At 41.6% G+C, this 19,337-nt stretch overlaps 1 protein-coding gene across 6 annotated transcripts in view; it reads left to right on the top strand.

Annotated features, from left to right (window-relative positions):
- The window catches only part of LOC148026031 (uncharacterized), a 51,204-nt gene that overhangs the window by 17,994 nt on the left and 13,873 nt on the right, over positions 1-19,337 (top strand). For 2 of the 6 annotated variants that reach the window (XM_087693277.1, XM_087693271.1), the window contains exons 2-6: positions 8,842-9,052; positions 9,683-9,730; positions 10,652-10,712; positions 10,792-10,827; positions 10,921-11,045. In XM_087693277.1, coding sequence (XP_087549403.1) covers positions 8,899-9,052; positions 9,683-9,730; positions 10,652-10,712; positions 10,792-10,827; positions 10,921-11,045 — 424 coding nt within the window. In that variant the 5' untranslated portion in view covers positions 8,842-8,898. Of the gene's footprint in view, positions 1-8,841; positions 9,053-9,091; positions 9,434-9,682; positions 9,731-10,651; positions 10,713-10,791; positions 10,828-10,920; positions 11,046-19,337 lie in introns of those variants that run through there. The other 4 variants (XM_087693276.1, XM_087693273.1, XM_087693272.1 and 1 more) reach the window with 4 other exon arrangements.

The raw sequence follows: 19,337 nt of genomic DNA, 5'->3' as shown, positions 1-19,337 counted from the left end.
CCCAAAATGGTTCTCAATGTAGTCATCTTGACTACAGGAGAGAAAATCTCATCAAAGTCAATTCCATGCTCTTGCTTGTACCCTTTTGCAACCAATCTTGCTTTGTACTTTGGTGAGGAGCCAGAAGTGACCTTCATCTTGTAAACCCATTTGCATGGAAGGGTTTTTTGCCCTTTAGGCAATTGCACCAAGTCTCAAGTGCCATTTTTTTAAAGAGATTCCATCTTTGACATCATGGTTTTATACCATTTCTTGCTGTCCTGTCTGTCCATTGCTTCCTTGAAGCAAGACGGTTCACCATAGTCTATCAACATGACATAATCAGCCACATTAATTGCACCAGGAACAAACATGTCAGGTTGTCTAGTAGCCTTAGACGATCTCCTAACCCAATGGTCATTGTTTGCTGGTTGTTCTTGCAAATTTCCATTTTTAGCATGCTGTCGTGGCATTTCAGCCTGCAAATCAGCATTAATAGCTTGCTGTCCTGGCTGTTCCTGCACATGTAATGGCTCATTTTCATGGGCAATAGCTGGCTGATCATTTCCTGCATTTACAGGTTCATTTACAGCAGGTATTTGCTGCTGTACAGCGGGCACATTTTGCTGTCCAAAAGGCATTTCTTCCCGGAATACAACCCTACAGACCTCCTTAGTCTTTTCAAGTTGTTTGTGCATGCGATCTTCCCGGAAGATAACGTCATTGCTGCGTACTACTTTCCTTTTCTCGGGATCCCACAATTTATACCCCATTTCACCCTCGTCACCACATCCTAGGAAAATGCATTTATAGGACTTTGGCTCAAGTTTGCTGCGTTTTTCTTTATGAATGTGCACAAAAACTTCGTAGCCAAACACTTTCAGATGAACATATGAAGGTGGCTTGCCCGACCACGCTTCTTGGGGAACTCCCCCTCCCCGCGCCGGCCCCAAAAGACCTGTTTGGTGACCGATTAATCAAGTGAACTGCTGTCATAACAGCCTCTGCCCAAAAACCATATGGTAATGCAGCATGAGATAGCATCGTACGGACCTTATCTTGTATGGTCCGATTCATACGCTCTGCAACTTCATTTTGGGGCGGATTATGAGGGGCAGTGAATGCCCTCTTTATCCCTTTGCTGTCACAAAATGCTTGAAAGACCTCGGACACATATTCCTCACCATTGTTAGAGTGAAGACAATTAAGTGTCTTATCTGTCTGATTTTCAGCCAATGCCAAGAGTTTTTTAAACTTGTCAAGCACTTCATCCTTGCTATGAATAGGATAAACCCATACTTTCCGTGTAGTATCATCGACAAAGGTGACAAAATATTTCTTTCCCCCTAAAGATAATCTTGGCATTTGACATACATCCAAATGTACTAACTCTAGAGGAGAAGATTTCAAAGAAAGAGACTTTTTGTGAGAAGTCTATGCATGTTTGCCATAAATACAATGATCACAGTGCTCAAACTCAGCATAACGAAGACAAGGCAAGTAATCCAAACGAGAAAGCACTTTCATTTCTGTTTGACTCATGTGTCCCAACCGGCCATGCCACAAAGAAACGCTTGGCTGCTCGGTCACGGCAACAACATGGTCACGCACACTAGATACATGAAGTGGATACAAAGTATCACTCTTGCAACCTTTGGCAATAACCCTAGATTCCTTACAGATCTTCCATTTTCCATCGCCAAAGGTGGTATGAAAACCATCATCATCTAGCTGCCCTATGCTAATCAAGCTCTTCTTGAGTTGAGGTACATGCCGTACATGTTGAAGTGTAAAGGCAGAGCCATACTGAAGCTGTAACTGCACACTGCCAATACCTACAATCTCACATGCATACTTGTCCCCAAGATGGACAACACCATGTCGACCCCTTGTATAGGCGGAAAACCACTCACGATGAGGAATAACATGAAAGGAAGCACTTGAATCAAGAATCCAGGTATGCATGCCATCATCTGTGTCTGTAAGTAAAGCATGTGCACGAAAGTGTGAAGAGACAAAGTGTATGTCACTCCCGCTATCATTGTCATGAGTGACTACAGTCCCCTCTTCAATTTTTACACTGCTCTTCTTAGGTTGACTGTCTTTCTTCTCTTCTTTGCTATCATTTGTCTTCTTGCCTTTTCCTTTCTCTTTCTTCTATTTGTAGCAGTCACGTTTAAAGTGACCATTCTTGCCACAATGGTGGCATTCAACATCTCTGTCACGTGATGTACTGCGTCCCTTGCCATCATATTTGCCCTTTTGTTGTGATCTGCCCCTAGTATGCAAAGCACTGGAAGACTTACTGGATGCATAGTTCTGCCGATTCATCTCTTCCATAAGTAGAGCACTCTCTACATCAGCATACAAAAGGATCACATTAGAATTGCTTAGCAGTCCTGAATGTATCCCAACTCTTTGGTAGAGTGGAAAGCAAGAAAGTAGCCTTAAATTCCTCATCAACCATGAACGTCAAGGCAACTAGCTGGTTGAAAATGGAGTTAAACTCACTCAAATGAGTAGACATTACTGTACCTTCTTTCATACGCAAATCCATAAGCTTTTTCAGCCAATACACTTTGCTTGCAGTACTCTTTTGTGCATACAGTTCTTCCAGTCTAGTCCATATAGCATATGCAGAATCCAAACCTTCAATGTTGAAGAGCAAGGCATTAGAAATCGATAGCTCTATGGTTGAGCGTGCAAGCTCATTCAACTCATCCCAATTCTCCTGATCCATGTCCGCAGGCTTTGCCCCTTTGGTTTTGATCGGCTTTGGCTGCTTTTTTTCTAACAGGATATTGCAGCACTGTTTTTGCCACAATGCAAAATTATGTGCGCCTCCAAGCTTCTTTATGTGCATCAGATTACTGCTGTCATTGCTGCCAGCCATGATTTCCAGCCCAAATGTGACAAAAAAACCTGCAAATGCAGGCGCAAACTGTCACCCAAGTGACCAAGGTACAAACAAGTACCAATCAACAATAAATGACCACGCAAAAGTACAGATTTCAGATCTGTAATTAAATTTTCAGAAGCATCAAACCATGTGCTACAGCATTATCCAACTGATTACAGCTGTTTCAAGGGCATGTGCATCACATTACATGAGAAATCCCAAAATTTCTGCTGCAATTTCTGTTGTACATGTACCGACGGGCATAAAATTTGACACGAACGGTCAAAAGCCCCAAAATTTTGTGCTCAAAGCGTCAAACACACATCTGCATTTCTTGTGTCATGCATAGGACAGTCCAATTTTGCCAAAATAAAGCAATTTCAGCAAAATCCCCAAAATTTACCAAGTGTTGATGTCCAAATTGCGTGGAATTCAACCTGTATGTACATAAAATGACCAAATGCTGCACAAATTTTGCCCAACCTGCAAAAGCCCCAAATTGCACGGGGTCCAATGTGCCTCAATGTCGAGAAATTGGGTTAATTTCAGCCCAATTTGCTCATGTACATTAAAAGCCCCAAATGTCGAGGACAAAATGTCACAAATTCCTGCAATTTCTAAGACATATTTGCTTGTCCTGCATCAAATTCCCCAAATCTGGGAAAAGCCCCAAATTTTTGGGCCAAGATTGCTCGAAATTTGGAAGTTGTGCCTCTACGCGTGAATGCCTGTCAGTGGGCAAAAGGAATTTCAAGAAGAAATTGATTTTGTGAGAAATTATGAGGGTCCCCTGCCTGTTGCCCGTCACACGTCGCGTTGTCAAATCGCCTGTAAAAAAAAAAACGTCGCATCAGCTGGTCGCCGTGGAGTCGCCCTCGTCACCCGTTTGCGAGTCAATCGTGGAGCCCTCTTCGTGTAGCCCCCCGTCGTTCTGCTGGTCGACAGTTCGCGTGGAGCCCCCGCCGTGAAGCCCGCTGGCGTTGTAGTCCACGCCGAATCCAAACTCGTCAGCTGCTCCCGCTGTCGCCTGGTCTCTAGCCTGTTGCCTGTCGCCTGTGGACTATGCCTGCAGCTCGTCACGCTTGCTAGTGCTGGTTCGCTTGCTTCTCAATAGTCCACAGGACTGTTACACGAGACTCTGCGTGTTGCTTGCACCTCTCGACAGCTTGAGTGAGCCATTGGCTCTGATACCAGTTTGTAGGGGCCGATAGAGCATGATGATCGAGGCAAACCGTCCTACGCGTAGTGAGAGACAGAGAGAGAGCGAGAGCAAGCAGAGTAGAGAGTGAGCACGTATTTAGGTACAATGACGAGTGTGTATCTTTAAGTTTTTAGATAGATATATATGTGTAAGTACAAGTGCTAAGGGTGCGTTCACACCTGAGCAGCCAAGAAATCTTTGCAATAATCGTGTCCTAGACATGTATTGAAGCTGGTAGTGCTTGCTCGGGCAAAAGTCCCTTCCTTAGAAGTGAATTTGAATCAAAAAATAATAAAAGAAAACTTGTACCTCTGATTCTGAGCTGACAGGCAGCAACTGGAGGTCAATGTGGAGGCCTGTCTTGGTGGCGACGGCCTGTGCTAGAGGTTGGTGGCGTGTCGGATACTGGAGATGCAGGAGACAGGCGGTGCCTAGGTCGTAGGAGCACACTTGGCTGGCAGGCGCAGGAGCTGCTGACGGGGTGCAGGGTACAGGTTGCAGAGTGGCGCAGCTAGTGGAGCTACGTTGGTGATTGATAAGCTGGCGTTGGCACATTGGCGGCGTGCTAGTAGGTCGTAGGGACAGGGCGGAGACTTTGGTGCAGGTTGGCGCAAGAACTCTAGTGTAGGTGGGCACAGGGCAGCTGACGTGGACTCCTGGAGTAAGGTGGCTCCTGCTGAGGTGACGACTTCTAGTGCATGTGTCAGCTGGAGGTGCTAATGAGCAACTGACGAGGTTCAGGCCATAACAGAGAGACAAGATTGAGCTGAACATAGCTCTGATACCAATTGTGAGAATAGGAATGGATCGAAGCTTTAGGGAAAAAAGCCTTTTGTACGGAGAATAAAAAGTGCCCGTGTGTCCTACCGAGGATCATCGACACTCCTCTGTGAGCGTCGGCGTGAGTGAAACCCAACAGTTTGAGCCCTAAGCAGATATATGCATCAGCCACACATGTCACATTGGTAAGCTGTCAAGCGTGTTTTCCGTTACTTGCAGGGTACTAGGACTCTTGGATTGCTTTATGCCAAGGGGGGACCATACAATTACTTGCTTCTAGTGATTCTGATTGGTTTGGTGATTATGATTCTCGTCACTCCACTAGTGACAATTGTTTCTTTCTTGGCTCATCTTGGATGTCTTGGCTTAGCAAGGAACAATCCATTGTTGCCACATCGTCATGTGAAGTTGAATACAAGGCAACTTTCACTACCACAGTTGAATGTGTATGACTTAGACACTTGCTAGTTAATCTGGATGTATCTGTCATAGAGCCTACTTCTTTGTTTGCTGACAGTCAGAGTGCCATTGCAGTGGTACGGAACCCAATGTTGAGATCCATTATCACTTTGTTAGAGAGAGGCTACATGGCAGAGATATCGGCCTTATCTATTGTCCTACCACCAGTAATGTGGCAGACATCTTCACCAAAGCTTTTCCTTGTGAGAAATTTGAAGCATTTCGCAATGCTTTAAATTTGATCTCCTTTGGTGGATGACCCTTGTATTTTGATCACTCTTCACTTCAAGGGGATTGGTTGGGTTTCACTCACGCCTACGCTCACAGAGGAGTGTTGGTGATCCTCAGTAGGACACTGGGACACTTTTTACTCTCCATACAAGAGGTTTTTTCCCCTAGATTTATTCCCTTTATTTTATGTGCCTATGTTACACAGGTTTGGGCACTTATCGTGTTTCACACACTTCAGGTGTGAACACCCTCTTACAACCCTAAGGTTTAAGGGTTGTACTTTGAAGTTTGTACGCACACCTTACACTTCAGATTATTGTATTGGGTGTTGTGCTCTCACACTCTAGACTGTCTACTCCACTCTCTGTTGAGCTTCGATCCATTCCTGTTCTCACACAAGTAGCATTGGTCACAGTGGCCATGAAGTGACTTAGTGTGAATGCTATAAGGGCACTCACGATTAGGGCATTTGAGTCCATAGGATTCAAGACCCTATCGTACACATTATTGTGCAAGCACAACTCTTGGACTTTTGGCTTGTAGGCCGACACGTCTCGATGTGGGTTGGTGTTGTGGGATATCAGATCTTGGGATGTTCGACGTGGTCGTGGCCTGGTTTGCTACTAGTTTGAGGCTCTGGGGTGAGGCTGTTTGGTTCTATGGTTGTCTAGGAGATGAGTTTGATGGCTCTATGGTTGGGGATGAGCCCATTTTCCTTTTATGCTTATGGATATAGCTTGTGTCATGTCTCATGTGCAGGTTGGATCCTAGGTGGAGGTTTCAAATGACTTCGTAGTTATCCTGCTTACCCATCTTCCCGAATCCTAGCGTCAAGTATGATGCCTTGTATACCAATTTGCTTACCTCATGGGCTTGTGAGACTTTGATTTGGGAGGAGTCGGTTCCATTGGTACTTGGAATAGGAGTTTCGACATTTTGAGACCTCTGGTGGATTGGGAGCCATCACCAAAGACTTTTATGTAGATTCTAGTAGGGGAGGGAAGAAAAAAGAGAAGGATAAGAAAGAAAAGGAGAGCAAAGGGAAGAAAGAGAAGAAAGGATCTTCCAAGAGATGCTCTTATTGCAGGAAGGCATGTGCCCATATGGAGGATCAATGTTACAAGAGCATCCCCATTTGCATCCTTCTAAGGATGCTAAGGCATTTGACATGATTGTGGAGGACTCCACACATTGCAACACCAACTAGTCCGTGTGTCACTTTTTGGTTTAGAGGGGAAGTTAGCTGTGGCATCTTTAGAGTTGAAGCCTTGGTTGGTGGATAGTGGTGTCAGTTTCCATAACGACTCCTCATTGGGAGTGGTTGCAAGATGTCTAGGATAGAGGGGGACTATTCACCATTGGTAACAAGTCATCAGTGCCAGTTCATTGTGTGGGCACCATGTCTCAATTACTAGATCGTTAATTTTTTGTCGATCAACGGCCCATCGGTTGTAGAGGTCAAGTTTTGAGGCCCTTTATGTTCCATATTTCGGGTTTCTTTTTTTTTTTTTTTTGTTTATGCTATTGCATAGCTAGGTACCAAGTTATTTTCACGAGCTGTGATGTGCATGTTGAGGATGAGGCTACGAGTGAGCTTCTCTCTAGGACAGTCTTTAGGAGGGTGGGTTGTATGCGCTTACGGCCCTTATAATGAGGTTGCGTTTGTGATCTTGTTTTTGGCAAGGTCATAGTTGGCCGCAATTCCTTGAGGACGAAATCCATGGTACCACTTTATCAGGTGGTCTTTCTAGTTCTAGTTTTACTAGTTGGTAGGTACATTCTCTCACTACACAGGAGCCACCCCTTCAACCTCAGCTTGCACCCTTGCTTTCCACTCTGCAGAGGTCCCCTACCTCACTCCCACTTACACCCCATGTTGCCCCATAGGTTTTCCCCCAAGCTTCCCTCAAGTGAGCCAGTAGGGATCCCCCTAGGTTTCACTTTCTCTCCATTGAGGCATGAACCTCAACCACCAGTAGATTTGTTAGTGCCAGAGGGGGACTTTGAGGAGAGTGAATTGGAGATACACGGTTCAGGTCAGTTGCATTTCATTCTTGGATGGAGTGGATCCGTCTATTTGGATTGGGCGGTCAATATGACCATTGTTTAACTAGTTTTCTATTGCTCATTGGCATGACCACTAGTGTCCCCCATATGACAATTTTGCAATCCGTTTTTTGGCTGACTGTTATAAAACAGCCCTCTCCCACTTCATGCTCCATCCTTTACCTTCAAGCTCTCTTTCTCCTTATCAAGTCTCAAGCCTCCTTCAACTCCAAGGCTCAAGCTCACCTCTCAACCTTCCTTCCTCTACCTCTTCCTCTTCCTTCTTCCTCTCTCTCTTACCACCTTCTCTTCCTTTGCCTCTCGAGCCCTCTTCCTTTCTCTCCACCTCTTTTACCACCCTTCTATCTACCACTTCTCTTACCACCTTCTCTTCCTTTGCCTCTCGAGCCCTCTTCCTCTCTCTCCACCTCTTTTACCACCCTTCTATCTACCACTTCTCTTACCACCTCCACCTTCACCTCTCTTATCACCTCCTCTATATGTTATTACTATGCCTAAGGCTCTTTGTGAAGCCTTTTACTTATACACCTCTTACCTTGAGATAAGTTGAGAAAGCCACTAATCATACCAGTTCTTATCATTGGAGTTGTAAGTATTATGGGAAGGTCCAAACAAGTAGTGTGACTAGGCTTCTCATCCACTTGTTTAAGAGAAGATCTTGTGGTTGATGAGATTGTCAAGCGGTATTCTCCCATTTCAAAGGCATTAGGCAAGGTTTCCACAAGTATGGCCCAAGCTCAAGAGGAGATGGTCTTGCTCGACATATGCACACCTATGTTCAGCTATGCCTACTGCTAGTATGGAGGGATTCATAGACCCTTTTGATTCCCTTTTTGCTATGGCTGCTACTGCCACCCATGGGTCGAAGAGGCTCAAGAGACAAGCTTGAGGCCAGAGGATGTATTTCAGGCCCTCTATCATTACTTAGGTAGAGGTGAGTCTATGCCCTAGATTCCGTCATCGTGCTTCTTGAATACGTTATGATTTATTAAGGTTTAGTCATTAATATTTGTAATATGTATGAATCATGGTTCAAGAATCAAGTCTATACCTCTCTCTTGAATGTATATTCTCCACCTCTCACTACCTCTATTTGTAGCTCTATTGTAGAGGCTTTATATATTTCCCCAATTCACTATCTCTATCCCTAGCCTCTATCTCTACAATCTACTTCTATCTTGGACCATTTTGCAACTAAGATATGCTATGTTCCATGTATATGTAGGTGGGTCCAAGTAACCTTGTCAAAGTCGTCATTGACAATGCTTCAAATTGTTAGAGGATGGGAAGATTACTTGAGACAGAATTCCCCTCTATTGTGTGGACAAGTTGTGCCACCCATTGCCTTGGCTTTGTTAGGGAGGACAGGCCACTTGGAGTGGGTGAAGAAAATAGTGGTGGATGCAAATGCAATCGTCAGCTTCATCACAAATACGGTAAACTTGCTTGCTATGTTTCAGATTTACAGTGATGTTAAATGGGAAATGCCGTTCAAAACTCGTTTTTTCTGTCTCATAATTGCTCCTTAAGCGACTTTATGATGTGCAAGACAAGATACAAAAGTGCATGGTGTTTGAGGAGTGAAAAGTGTAGATGGATGAGGAGCCCCTTGTGAGCATGGAGGGCTAAGCCATTAATTGGCTTAGCTGAAAGAGCCATTTTGACGTGCCAACATTGGCCGTCTCAATCACACCCTTCTATAGGGCTCTTTGCATGACAGACGTGGAGGGTGCCACCATGGGGGTTCTCACTCATTTCATGAGAGAGGCCATGGAGGGGAGAAAGGCTTGCACCATGCTTGATGCTTGGGTTCCATGGTAAATATATGTATGTGTGGCACCTTGTGGCATACTTTGTTTTATGTACTTGTAACAAGGATCTTTTTCTTTCAAAAACAAGACTATGTAATAGAGATCTACAATGTAGTATGTGTCAATGTATCGATATTTGTCACTGTCATTTTTGTCTACCAGAATTGTATGCAATAGGTTTGTTTTTTGTGTATGCTAACTGAAATGATAAATTCTTTAATATTTTAATAGTGACTGATGAGTTGTATTGTGCAGTATCTGAAGGTTATTGGCTGAAGCGGTTTGGAAGATCCCCTTATGCAGGTATATTTGAAGAATGGCACTCAGGCAATGTGTGTTTTACTAAGACCAAATCAATCAAAGTTAGTCAAAATTTACAGTTTTATCTTATAGCTTGCTAGGTCTTTATACTTTACGGACTTGGTTAGTGATCTCTTATGTCAGATGAAGTTGATGTTCTTTTCAGGTCAAGTTAGTCTTGAAGCATTCTTATCCAATCTGCCAGTGGTTCCAACTGAAACATAGGAAAAATGTTGTAGTACAGCTATTTGCTAAAGGGCACATTATGACTTCCTTTTGACTAGATTTTCTGGGGTTAAAGGCAGATTTCAACAATTTCTCTGACTATGTTGTTTATATTTAAGATTTGCCATTTGGAATTTAAAGCCACCCTTCAGGAAGTCCCCAGGTTCGTATTGCATTTAGACAGGCACTCATGCGGTTGTGTGTAATTGTATCAGATCAGTGTACAACATACGTTGGCGCCAGCCCTCTTTGTTCCAATTTCTCAATCTCTTATCTCCTGTGTGTGCATTAAGTATGCACTTACTCAGAGTTCTCAGCAGGATTGTAGCTCTTGCCACATGAGAAGCATGTTATGTTTGGTACGAGAGTGGTCTCATCAGTGTCAGACCTGCCCATTTCTATTGTGACCCATCCCTGTGTGCCAGTTGGAGAGTAGGGTGGTGCAGAGATGGACAAGACATCAATCAGCACATAGTAGTTTTGTGTCATGTTTAGATTCTTAGTCCCTAAAACAAGCAGACTACTTGACTTTAATGGACCCAGAAGATTTCTCAGGCAATGTTTTGAGTAGCTTTGTTGCAGGTTCCATCTTCTCATGGAGAGTGGGATAGGGAGGAAGTCTTTAATACCTTTTAAGAGTGTCATTTGAATGTGTTTCATGAGAATCGGTTACTCACAATAGTATTATTGTATGCACAGGCTCTGTATATCATGGGTCACCATTGTTACTTGCAATACTTGGACCTTTTACAGCTGACAGGTGATTGTGCGTTTTATGAGTTTGGGGATTTGTTTTATGTTCATATGGGCCATGACTAACAGAAATTCGACTGACACAGAGTAGGTGGACAGCCAAGTTTCAACTTGCCTTTCAGGTTCTGCCTCTGACAGTTCTCTGCCAGCTGTTTGAAAGTTTAGCTCCAGCTTTTCAAGTCTCTACAAGAAGATTTGATAGATTTGGTCTACAGTTTGCTTTGTGTTTGTGCAGATTTGGTAGCTGCATTATTGTTGGCTGCAATTGGAAGATTTCTGCAATGTGATCAGTCACTACAAGCTGAGATTCTGGGCTTCAGTAAACCTGGACCAACTAAGGGTATACAAATTTTCTTCTAGAAAAATGAAAAAGATCTGATGGCTTGCATTCTGTGTTTTAGTGTTTTATATAGTCCAAATTTACTTTCTCTTTGTAAGAAGTTGGGAAGACATGTTTTAGTGAGAGATTGTTGATAATACCTTATCACACTGACATAGGTATAAAAGGTGCGAGACATGTAATTTTTGATACTTTTTGACAATAATACATTTACTATCTTTAATCTCACTTTCTTGTTCATAGCTTCTATGGCTTTTCTCTCTTCTTTCCAATCTTTCTAGTCTCTCTCTCTCTCTCCTTGTCACTCATTCTCTCTCCTCTTTTCTCTCTTTTGCACTCTGTTTTCTCTCACCTCTTAGTCCTCTTCTTGAGAAGTGGTATTAGAGTGTAGTTTTTTGATCATTTGATTTTTCTATTTTTGGACATATTTTCTCTATTTTTTCTACTATTAAATCTTCGACAACAAGTACAGGAGCCATATGGCATGTATTTGCACTCATTCTACTTGGAGCAGAGGCTAATCTTAGGGCTTTGACAAAGATCTGGAGGAGATTTAGCCATATTGTTGTCAAAATAGGAAGTTGTGCATTAATTACAGGCCATTTTAGAGGTAACTTTGAGAAAGAAGAGGTAACTAGACTTAGAGCGAAGACTAAAATCTCAGTTACTTTTTGGAGTACAACTTTCTTTCTCTTCTTCTCAGCTTGCTTGAAGCTTCCATGGAGGATTTCTTTCATCTTTCTCTTCCCTTGGGTTTGTAAAGCCTCAATCACCACCATATCTTGCTTCTTTTTGAAGATTTTAGTCCAACCATAACCATTTGAGACCGGAGCAAGCAAACATGTGGAGCAGACAACCATCTAAAAATTGTGCTGATTTTTTTTGCCTCCAAAACAACTCATGCGTGCTAGTTGAAGTGCTTAGATCACTTGTCTTGTTCATTGAAGGTTACAAGAGCTTGTAATCTTCAGCTGGAAGCCTTCTTTACCATCGTTTCAACATTCGTCTTCCTCTCCAAACCCTAACACGTGCAGTCCATGGATAGCCATCAAAGCTTTTCAAATTTAAAGGGCTTTTACTCTACTTCACTTTTCAAGCTTCTCTATAACAAGTATCCATAAAGATTCATCAAGCATGCGAAGCATTTGAGCTCTCGACTCTTCCAAGTTTCCATGAAGAAGCAATTCGAGGGATTTTTCTTCAAGCTTTAAATTCATGGTTTTTGAAGCTTAATGAGGATTGAGGTCTTTCTATTCAAGAGTGTTGAGATATTGGCAATCACACTCAGCTTAGCCTCTTTGTATGGAGCAGTATGGGCTCAGGATGTAGAATCCCATATGCACAGTGGTGGAAAGTGCAGCTTAGTCTATTTCTATATAGCATTGTACTTGCTTTCTTTTTGAGTGCAATGTCATAGTACTTTTGTATTTCTAGCAAAGTGTCTGTGTCATTGTCAGCCCACTACCCAAGATTGTGCTTATGAGTCCAAGCTTCCATCTTGGAACCTAATTCACTTGTGTGACATTTGGTCTTGATATGTTTGTTACCTCATGAGCTCACTCTTCCACTTTTAACCTTCATAGCCATCTTTAGATTTGACATTTTCTACATGGTATGAGAACCCAGTCGGGTATGGCTTAGCTCTATAAAGCACTCCTTCAGCTCCTCTCAATCTTTGGTTAGCTCAGCTTGACATAAACCCTTCATCTTCCATCTCCATCTTTACTCTATCTCTCTTGGCTGCCATAGATAGTATCTATCTACCTTTGTTGGAGTAGGCATATCTCTTCAATCAGGCCATGGCCCATATCTCTTCTAGCTTTGTTCTCGAGAGTTGCTCCTTAGGTCAAGGCGCATCTTTCCAGCCCGAAATTGCCCGACATTCTGTAACATACAACCCCCATATTATTGAAAAACACAGATTTGGTGCAAATTTCGCTGTTGTAAATTGGATTTGTTCTCTCTCCCTACTGTGAACATTATTCCACGAGTTATCATAGGGCATTTGTTGGTCATATAGGTGACTTACTTCAGCTAAGAGGGCTTGAGAAAATTCCACTCCAGTAGAGAGATATTAGAAGATTACTTAGAGGTGGTACTGCAGCAAGCCATAGCCAATGTGTTGCTGTTCAATTGATGGCGCCATCATCACATCTCACAATGTCAAGGGCTACCATAGGGCTTTTGAAGTTTATCATACGGGCTACCTCTTGACAAAATTTCAACTAGATGAGTTGCTACAACCAAAATATCAAACTGCTAGTTTGAAATCGTAATTGGCAGCCATAGCCACTTACCTTCAAGCTCATTTTTTCCTTCATTTTCTCTCTTGCTACTTAAAACAAACCTCTGTTACTCTGATCCACTGAGAATTGAAGTTTCCAGCAAGATTTTAGTATCCAACAAGCAAGCCTTGGAAAGCTTTTGAAGATTTGAAGCTTTCACCAAAGTATAAGCATCAAGCATAGTGAAATTTTATGCTACCATTGCTTGTGTTTTTCAATACACTATAAGTCAACTTGGTTAGTGATCAACCTCAATCAAGTGAAGCCATTTTGAAATTATTTCTAGCAAGCATTTTCCATCAAATCAGCAAGGAGAGGAGAAAGCTAAGCATCAAAGCATCAAACTCAAGTGCTTGAAAGCATAGTATTTATTGATACTTATCAAGTGTTATTTGACGCTACATTCGTTGTGGCTCTTGACCAATGGCAAGGAAAAGAAGCCTCGGAATGCGGACCTTGCAGTTACTTGGCAAAAGAATGATGACAAAGCATATGCCATCATTAAGCTGGAATCGGATGACAGCTACATCCACCATGCGGATACCTGTGAAACCTCTAATGATACATGGAAGAGCTTAAATACCTTGTTTGATGCATAATCAAAGTCATCTAAGTATGGATTACTGATTGAATTTTTGAGGCTAGATATGAAATCAAACACGTCTCTTGCAACTCACTCAAACTACATGGAAAGTCTCTTAACTCAGCTTGCAAGAATTGATCTCAAGATGGATAAAGATATTTGTACTAGTGTGTTGTTAAAAAGCTTGCCTCATGACTATAATAATGTGTCAACTACATTGATTAACATGCCTAGTCCCCTAAGGAAGGGGATATGCGGAAGGTCTCTTATCCTCTTCTACTCTAATCCAAGAAGAGAAGACATTGAAGAACTTTATCCTATTCTATCAATCCGGTTAGAAGTCATACCTCTACTCTAGTCCCTATTCCGTCTACTAGAGAGAGAAGTATTGCTCTCCATGAGGCAAGAAGAACCATCCGCGAGGCTTACATCATTGAATCCTGCAATAACCATCATCATCATCGAGAGTTTTAAATCCTTACTAACCGGTATTACTACTGCGTTCTTATTTAATAAATCATATTTTCATCATGGCCCCAAAGAAAAAGAATTCAAAAGCAAAAATCTCGAATGACCTTACTAATGTGGAAGCAACAATTGGAGTTGTGAGCACAAGAGTGACTAACGAAGTCATGGGCGTAGATAACAACCCTTTACCAATTTCGATACCACAGGTTTTTTTTTTCTAAAAATTTCTATCCGAAATAAATAGAAATAAGATAAGTCTCTTAAGAAATACTGCGATCTTAGAGTATTTACTTGGTAAATTATTAGAATATCTTATAGACTAGAAACTGTTAGGAAAACTGAAATTCTAAAACTCGAGAAATCATGAGGAATTTCTCAAGACGGATTTATTTAGAACAAACCCCGAAGAAATTAGTCAAGGATATAGTTTAATCTAGAAGCTTCGATAGAAGATTTTAAGATCAGAAATATCTCTAAGTTGAAGAAACGGACTTAAGGCCAGGCCAAGAAACTTGGTTACAAGAATGTTATTATAAACCTTATACTGAGAGGTTAGAGACCCCAAAATCTAGATACCCTAGGGGAAGAGCTCACTGCATGAATTTCAAAGGTTGATTGCTATGAGATTAATCACCACTTGAAAGCTGCGTGAGTGTTTGAAGTCATAATTGCTTGAAGACATCAATCTTGTTTTTGATTTTCTAGATTAGATCCTGATTGAATTAAGTATTGGAACATATATAAATTGAGGAGCCCTATACCTCCCTCAAGGATAGGTGCTGAATCCCCATACCAAGAGGGGATGTTTTTACTGCCGCGAAAGCATGGACCGACTCCGATGGCAAGAGGTCTTTTAGCAGGGATCGTATTAAGTGGGAGGTGGTTAAGGTACCAGGGGGAACTCTGGCTAGTAAATCCTTTATGCACCTAGGAACTACTTGGTTCCCTATATGGCCGAGTTCTACTTGGGACACCTAAAAACGCTAGCTATAGGTGGATTTGATCTTGATGACGTGTAAATGCGTCGGATGAGGCAACGCGTGAAATTATAAATTTTTTCGTGTATGGGCGGGAGAACACACATTATGGAACATAATCAGTGAATTTGTTTTATTTTAATTGTATGTCCGTAAGTAAATTACGCAAATGAACAACTATGCATAAAGGGATTTTTTAAAATTAATGAAGCTGTTTTTATATGTTTCATGTAATGTGGTAGGTAATTAGATAACTAAGAACTTCCATAGAGGGAAGCAGGTAGATGGATTTTCGACGAATGCAATCCTATGGCAGGGTGGTCTTGGTTAGCCAAGAGGTTTTTCCAAAAGCAAATGCTAGGAAGAAACTCTAGAAAGGACCAATTCACTTACTTACCTAGGGTTTGGTCTCTGAACCCGAACTATTAATTATCTTAGGGGAAAGGTACGACGACTGTGTCAGAGTATTGCGAGGGATTTGATAAATCCTTAGTCTACTACTGGAAAAAAGCGTTGTACTCCATGAACCAAGGGTAATGGCAATTGCTCCTTTCGGACAAGAAGCCTCTCGAAGGACATCTCCGGATGTGAGCTAGTTGTTGATAGGTGACTGTTAGGTCAATTAGGAACCTTTAGGGAGGTCGGTCCTTCGTGGGTAACGGTAGGACGCTTTCCCTACGGGGTAGACCCAGGGTTATAGAGCTGGTGGACGAAATCCGATCATTGTGGTTAGAGTACGGATAGTGACGACTAGGAGGTAAACATTGGGCGACTACTAAAACGTTACTCGTCACGTAATAAAGGCGGGTATGGCGATGGCTAGAAGGTAAACTCTTGGCGACTACTAAAACGTTACTCGTCACGTAATAAAGGCGGGTACGTTACAAATGGGTAAACTTTGGGCGACTACTAAAACGTTACTCGTCATGTAACGTACCCGCCTTCATTACATGACGAGTAATGTTTTAGTAGTCGGCCATAGTTTACCTTCCAGTCGTCGCTATCCGTACTCTAGAATGATTGGATTTTATCCGGCTTTATAATCCTAGGTCTACCCCGCAGGGGAAGCGTCTTGCCGTTACCCATGGAGGACCGACCTGAAGGTTTCTAATTGACCTAACAGTCACCCATCAATAACTAGCTCACATTCGAAGGTATCCTTTGAGAGGCTTCTTGTCTGGAAAGAGCGACTGCCATTACCAATGGTAACCAATTTCATATTCAATGGATAGACAACTAATTTTTTTTGTTGTAGGGGAAAAATACATGGTTTATTTTGGGATGGCTGATTATTTGGGAGAGAAATTTTCCTTAATACAATCTAAGCATGGCATTTGGATACATACATTGGGTATTAGGAAATATGTTGACTTAAAGTGTTTTTTAAGAGGGGGGTATACCATTGGAATGAGAAATGGACTTAATTATTTATGATATGAACTTTAATTTTGGTTGTATCATATAGCTTATACATATGTCTCGGCGTAAAATCCTTCACTAGTGGTGGTGCAATGGTCACTGTGCCAAGAGTTAGAGGCTAGCATTGATTACATCGAAAATTTCATCTAGTAAACAACTCATGTTAGTTGCTTAGTTTGGTTGAGTGAGCAGGTCACTCATGATTAATATTCCTAGCATTAATTAGCTCTAAATCAATGACAAGATTTGATTAAGGAGCAATTGGTTACTCATTTAGAAAGTTGATCTTGGCTATTTGGGATCTCTTTCTCTTTCATTTGAGAAGCATAAGTTTGGAGATGGCTATTTTGCTCTTCTTTGTTGCAGAAAGTGTAGGTTTCAGCCATAGAATATGAGTTGATAGCATATATGGGGTGATGACAATATTCAATCTTCTCCTCTTGGCATGGGGAATCCATTGGGCAACTTTATAACTCCATTTATAGTAAGGTACACTTTTCTAACTCGATTTATAGCAATATATGCTTTTGTTTTTATTTAAATACTATACAAATAGATTATCATAGCACAATGAGCTAAGATACTCTATTCTTCTGTGAGATCTCAAGCATTGTGCACTTTTTGGATAACTTTTTGTAAAGAAAGTCATTTTCTCACAGTATTATTACGAGAAATTTCCTTGTTTGAACAAGAGAAGTGTGGGATTGCAAGGACTATGACATATGCACATTGTCAAAGAAAGATTATAGGGACTATGGCATATGTATGTTATCAAAGAAAATGCTCCGTGAAATTGGGCTCAAATGTTGGTTATCAATTTTAGGATTTGATAGGTTGAAGTGTTCTTTTGTGTTTATGAATACTTTAAAATCGATTGGACATCAACATCAAAGGTGACAAGGTCATGAGCACTTATGGGTCAGTTGTGTGTATGCAAAGTGAGAGTAGCTCTTTTGTAGGAGGAAATGGATAGGAAATTTAGGAAAATGCAAAGGTAGAACCTAATGGGATGCATATGGCAAGGATTAGAGCAATTGTTTTTTCTTTTCGAGTATGAACTGAATGTTGGTTTGATGTGGAAGAAATGAAGGTTTGAAGTGTAGTTTTGACGTGCAAAGGTGGAAAAAGTAAAGGGAAGTGTAAATCAAACAAGGGGCGCAGGGCATATAATTTTTGGTCTAAACCTACAATCATACTATTAATTGTAATACTATTTTGAAAGGCAGACATAGCATCCATGCAAGTTGTATTCTGTTGGGTAGAAAGACTGGTAGCTCGACAAGGGCACGAGCACCAACTTTCATGCACTTTCGTGATAGTCGGTGTAAACTAACATGTATGCATAAACCGGGAAAGACCGGCGATGAGCCATATAGGAGAGACGGACGCCGAACGTAAGTGGAAGCCCAAACTCTAAACCACCCAATGTATAAAACTCGAAAATCAAATGGATAAGCTCATTCTTGTGGTATGGAAACTTGCGAGCATCCTTCTTCTTGATTCTATTCTATCTACTTGTGCTCCATCTTGAGAGTGAGGGAGAGTGAGTGTGTGAGAATGAGGGACTTGAGAGATGAAGTTCATTCCTTGCGCACGTCTTTTCTTCTTCCTCTTCTTAGATGAGAGGTGGATTGGAGGAGGGATTGGGTGGTCTTCCTTCTTCTTCTTTGCATTTCTTCTCGTGAATTGGGTCCTCGTAGATCAGATCAAGAGCTATGGAATACAGGATGTGGATTGAGTACCATCGCATAGATTGTGGAGCCACCATCAAGCTTTCGCTTTTTGGCATTGAGAATAAGATAAGGCGGTGAGTTTTCTACATTCTTGTTGGTTTAGTTGTTCTTGCTTTCTTGTGATTTGGGAGAACAATGGATAGATTGATGAGTGTGGAGAATGTATAGATTGTGTGAGAGGCAACAGTTGCCAAATTGGACGAAGCGCTTGAAGGAATAAGCATTCTGTGAAGTTCGGCAATCAAGCTCACAAAAGCTTCGACATTTTGTTCCCATTGTCGGGACATGAGGAAATCATCCATGATGGCAAACATTCTTTTTATCATTCGTTGGAATAGAAGCATCAATTTGAAATGGAATGGGAGTATGTACTTTGAAACGGATTAGGAGCGGAGCTTGAAACAGGTATGAGAGAGTAGGACAGATGGAGTAAGACAGACAAGATGATTTTGGGTTGTAAATTTGTGTTTGGTGTAGAGTAGCAATATAATGTAGGTTTAGAAATATATCTTAATATAAAAACCTTAAAAGATCTAACTTCTTGGCTCTTTGTTTTAACACTTTGTAGGAATGGTAAGGGGCTTGCTTGTGCATCTGAAGCTACTCACATTGTGAAGTCTTTGCTTTTATTATTGGCTTTTGTATTTGGTTGTTGCCTTTGTGCTTCTGGGCAAAGGGTATTGGATCTTTTGGAATTGAAGGGATAGGATATGAGAGGGAATGAATGATCTTTTAGACTTATTCGAGCAAGAACTCAGTAAGAAAGAATACTTAAGAGCCTTGATTTCTAAGACCATCTCAATCATCACCAAATCTGCTATTCCTTA

The sequence above is a fragment of the Lygodium microphyllum genome, chromosome 14 (assembly GCF_053477565.2).
Source record: "Lygodium microphyllum isolate KBCC chromosome 14, Lygodium_microphyllum_v1.1.10, whole genome shotgun sequence".
Lineage (NCBI taxonomy): Eukaryota > Viridiplantae > Streptophyta > Polypodiopsida > Schizaeales > Lygodiaceae > Lygodium > Lygodium microphyllum.
The sequence above is the reverse complement of the archived record's forward strand: the minus strand, read 5'-3'. Positions and strand labels throughout refer to the sequence as shown.